Source organism: Notothenia coriiceps, unplaced genomic scaffold (assembly GCF_000735185.1).
Source record: "Notothenia coriiceps isolate Sejong01 unplaced genomic scaffold, NC01 NC01_scaffold00037250, whole genome shotgun sequence".
In the NCBI taxonomy this organism is placed as follows: domain Eukaryota; kingdom Metazoa; phylum Chordata; class Actinopteri; order Perciformes; family Nototheniidae; genus Notothenia; species Notothenia coriiceps.
In genome coordinates, this window is record NW_011369951.1 from 11,604,980 (window position 1) to 11,610,224 (window position 5,245).

General features: G+C 40.8%; 1 protein-coding gene across 1 annotated transcript in view; it reads left to right on the plus strand.

Annotated features, from left to right (window-relative positions):
* The first annotated feature begins 210 nt into the window (after positions 1 to 210).
* Positions 211 to 5,245, plus strand: part of actr5 (actin related protein 5) — a 15,658-nt gene continuing 10,623 nt past the window's right edge. Inside the window, exon 1 of the mRNA XM_010796296.1 lies at positions 211 to 857. Coding sequence (XP_010794598.1) covers positions 480 to 857 — 378 coding nt within the window. The 5' untranslated portion in view covers positions 211 to 479. The remainder of the gene's footprint in view (positions 858 to 5,245) is intronic.

Here is a 5,245-nt window from a genome sequence, read left to right on the forward strand (position 1 = left end):
ATAAATCTATTCTAGTATACCTTAACAATGGAATTATGATCAGTAGAAATGGCCATGACATGGGACATTTAATTCAGAGTGGCTTGGGCTCAAAGAGTGTAGTACGCCATCTGGTGGTAGAATATCGAAACACATTTCACAACTTTGAATATGTAAATGCTTAGAAATACGACAATAACACACACAAGACATTCGTATACTGCCTAAAAAGTGTGTTTAGTTGTAAAGAAGAAGAAAAAACATACGAATGTATATGTGCCACACTTTGAAACAAGCAAAAACATCACTATTGTTGTCCTCGTTTATATTACATTCATCAACACATTTATACTCTGATATTTTTCTTTATATTGCTGTAGATTTTGCAAGCGGATTCACTGGCTGTATGTTGAAATAGTGTATTTAAAATCAACTGGGAACTATCAGTGGGTGACACACAGACTCAACTCGGATGTATTTTGTAGTAACGCACTTCCAAAATGGCATCCAAACATGAACCGGTGTATCAAATCTTCTCTTTCCAGGACTTTAAATCCTCTCCCGACCCGATTTATGAACCCCACTCCCAGAGTCTGGCCCCCACAGCGGCCCCCATAGTGATCGATAACGGCTCCTTCCAGACCCGGGCCGGCTGGGCGCTGGAGGAGCGCGAGGCTCCGCGGCTTCTCTTCAAGTCGGTGGCCGCGCGAAGCAGGGGGGCCGCGCGCAGCGAGACCCAGATCGGTAACGACATCCCGAACCTGGAGCCGCTGCGGTGGCTGCTGAAGAGCCAGTTCGACCGAAACGTGGTGGTCAACTTCGAGATCCAGGAGCTCATGTTCGACCATGTGTTCGCTCACCTGGGGATCGGCTCTGAGGTTAGTGCTGCACTGGGACTGGGGGAGAGACCCCGGGTGTTCGTTAAGGTTGGGGTCTTCGAAATACGTTCACTCTGGATCTAGCTGCGTGTTCTTCCGCAGTTTCACAATTTCAGAGGAAAGTTATTTCACGTCCGGGCCCGTGCTTTTAAGGACAGGGTTTCACCTAGGGACCATCAATAAAGTATGGTTTCAATGACACAAATCTAATGATAATGTCAATACTTCCGTGTTAACTTGCTCATATCAATTACTTGTAAGATATATTAAATGTGTCTTATTTGGAAACCATTTTTGTATTATTTGTACTGATATGTTAATTAAAATCAAACATTGAATTACCTTTTTTCAATATATTCTGTCCTGTCACACATTGACTCCATATTACTGTGCCTAACAAGTAGGAGAGATCTCTTTTTATTGGACTTCTTCCATTATATACAAATATTGCGAGGGAAATGAAGCACAATGAAGTATTGTCTTATACTTTGACAATCCATCATTCAGATTAAATTAAAAACAACATGGAAAAAATTATGTGTTTTATTTTTGAATACCCTAGCTCAGGGGTTTTCAAAGTGTGGGAAGGTGAGCCTCCCCTCAGACAACATAAGAACAGCCGCGCCCCCCCTCCCAATTATTATTGCTGTTATTATTATTATTGTTGCTATAATGCAGGGGTATTGAATTGCATTTCAAAGAGGTCCAGTAAGAGAAAATGTAATTAAATGCTCTGTTTTCGCTGTCTACCTTCCGCCATTTGAAATTACTCCGATTGCTTCTCTCCTCTTGTCTCGTCTCTGTGTTTTAATCTATCCTGCTGACTGCACCGATTTGATTGGCTGAGTAGCGTCACCTCCTTAAAACATTAAACAATAACTTTTTTAAACCTTTTTATTTTTATGTTTTAAACATATTGTATAAAACTCCCCCAATACTTGGACCATTCCTTGCACCCCTCTAGAATAAGCCCGAATGGTCTCAACCATATTGCATCAGTAACGTGCACTTGTTATAACAAGATCGCAAGGTCACTGGTAGCGATCGGGAAAATGTAGTGTTGTTCAGTTTGTGTGTTGTGGAACATGCGTGTGCCGTGCATGAAAATATACCACACACCCAATTACAATTGCATGTTCAATTCACTACCCTGGAAGTTAATACAGTTGTTAAAGTTGGAACAGCCTGTGGACAGCCGTTCTTCCTTGCATGTCAGTCGCCGACATCTTCTTACAGAGGACAGGCACATCTAGCTGCAGCACGACCCGTATATTTCCGCACGCCGTGTTGTCAAGACATTTTTTTTTTTACATTTTCAACATCGTGGATAGATCCTTATATGCTCCCGGCAACACACTGAACGTCAACTTTGCCTCCTTATTACACTCACCCCTACTTTAGTGGGAACAATGAGTCTGCGTCTTTGNATAACATGTCCGTGTGGGAACAATAACCGCAACTGTAGTTCCTAGTTTGAATTGTGTCCAAGTGGTTAAATAGGTGGTCACCACACGTGTTACCATGGAAACCAAACAATGGTGTAGCTGTATTAAAGTCCGAGTGGAAACAGTCCTGAGTAAATCTGATTTTGCCAGAAATCGGAAGAAATGCGGGAGAAATATGACCCCGGGAGGAAACCGGGAGAGGGCAATGAAATCGGGAGTCTCCCGCGAAAATCGGGAGGGTTGACAAGTATGACCTCCTTGCTGTTTTCCGGGGGAAGAAACTTGTATCTGCAGCTGCTTTGTGTTTACACTTATCTTGCGTAAAGAATGAATGGTTCTCTGGCTTGTATTTTATTTCAAATGTCCTGCAGAACAGCTGCTTTGCATGTGACGTCTGCTTCATACTATGCTGTGCATCCTAAGAATCTTCTTCAAACAAAGGATATATTACATGTTGTGCAAATGATTGGTATTTCCCCCCGGATAGCTGTGGATGAACCTGGCCGTCACACGGGCGCAGTCGCAATTCTCCGCAGGTGATGATTTGACGCTGGTGACTGAATACCTGTCAGAGCTCAGGGGCCGGAGGCAACAGCTCTGGGAGAACTGAAAGGCCTGTTTTGATAATAACACAGATAGAGAGGAACATTAACTCTCAGAGGAACTAGATACTGTTTGGTGTGGGAGCATGTGTCCCATGTAATCACTTCCCCATCAGTCACCTGTCTGACCGCGATGTGAGAAACAAGGTGCACAGTGGAAATGTCACAGAGACAAACAAGCAAGAGGGAGTGGTGTTGTGATGCTCTTGTTAATTATTTGCCACAGAGGAAACATGTGACAGTGTGGTGTCAGAAAATACATCAGGGACCCGAAATACCAACATGTTTTTAATGTTAGTTGAACAAGAAAGAGCTTTTGTTGAACCACAATTTTGCACCAGTAGCTGTTTGAGAGCAAGTTGTAACAATATTTGTTTATATTATTAATTATTGACTATCTATGAAGAGTATGTTTAACTTTTTGCATGAAGTGAGGGTAATTGGATTCTGTTATCTACAATATATAAATCATTAACAACGAAGTATTTTTACAAGAGCTTCTCTTACAAATAGGACAATCTGATAAGACAAATATGTAACAACACGCGCCAAAGTGACAACATCACACTGCATGAACTTGTGACTCCCACCATGCAGCTGCTCACACACTAACCAACACATAACATCAGCTGTTCTCCTGTGTGCTGTAGCTTTTCCAACACTTCCCATAGCTGAACAAAGCCTCCACACTAATGCATTGTTTGCATCCCATGAACAACAGCTGGATGCAGAGGCATTATGGGACATTGTGTGCTGCTGTGACATGTTCCTTTGAGAAGTAGCTCTCTGGGGTAAACATTTTTACCACCAGCCAAGAAACGAGGCTGCCGAGTTGAACCAGCCGAATTCTTTGGTTTCCGCAAAGTTGTAATGCCAATTACAGAACCATTGGCCTCGGTCAGAAGCTGCCGCTGCTGCTCCGAAGCTTTGTGAGAGTTTGAGTTTTTGCCTGAGGCAGAGTCATGCTGCAAATATGAGGTCAGCAAGCCCTTATTGGATGGATTGCAAATGCATGACAGCAGTCCATTTTGACAAATGTGTTGGTTTTCTGATATTGTTGCAGATACTTTCTATATGGTCCGACCAATTGGTATGCTTGATTTCTATTTATTTTCTCTATTCGACATCATTGAATTATAAATACCTTTTTTTTAAAAATATTTTATATTTCAGACTCTTGTTGGATGAAACAATCAATCTGTAGATTTACTTAACAAATTGCCATTTTTGTTTACAATTCTTTGACATTTTTGTACAATAAACTATTCATTTAGAATAAACTGGGAATAGTGACTTGGAAATCACAACTGACAATTCATAGCTGAGAAGAAGTTCATAGACACATCTAAACTAGTACGCACAAAAACATGTGATATGGTGTGAATCACATGAATGTTGTTATAAAAGAATAGCTTAAAATAGTTTAAAATTAAGGCAACCAAAAGAGAACTGTGGGAAAACCAAGGATGTGTTTAAGAAATAAGGACATTTAGTGTCACCTGTTTTTGTTTTGGACATAGACTAAAGGTGTCAACAAGCATCATAGTCCCTAAAAGAGGCAATAAACGTTCAGACTTTTAAATGAACTGAGTGTGAAAAAAGCCTGGAATAAAGATGAGAACGTTCCTCAGGATGCTTTTGGTTAGGCCTGCAGACTCGGATAACTCTTTCTCTTTGGACTCACTGAACGTTTACTGTCAACTATGAATGGAACGAAGGAGGGAAACCTGCAGGAGGTTGAAATATCACGTTTTAAACCTTGTTCTTTATAAATATTATACAAACAATCATATTAAGTCTTCCACATTTGATTGAAAAATGTAAACGTGATAATCTGCTGGCACCATAGAGTGTGCTTTGAGGCATAATCCAAAGGGGGATTAATGTCTTCAATTTTTTATCCCCCTAAACAGTGAAGGCTTTTTCATGCTCATACTGTATGCACCTCTGAATCTGTCCACCTCTCCTCTCTTGTTGGCTTCATCCTCAGTCCTGCACTTCACATGGTGTTACAGTGAAGTAGAGGTCAACAGCATTGCAGGTGAAAGCTATTTTAGTCATTTGTGAGCCAGTGTGGAGAACTCTCACTCCTACACCAAAAGACTTGAGCAAATAGGATCATATACACATCATAAATCACCAGAATAGCTCAAAGCAGAACATGTAACGGGCCGTTTCAAACACACTGACATTGGCACACTTACACTTCAGAGGTTATCTTCATGTTTATGATCTGACTTGTAGTATGATTTGGTTCTTTTTATCACACATTTTTCAGTATTAACAAATAAACCGTGAAATTATGATATTAGTTTTGTTTTTGTTTTGCTACCATTTGTTT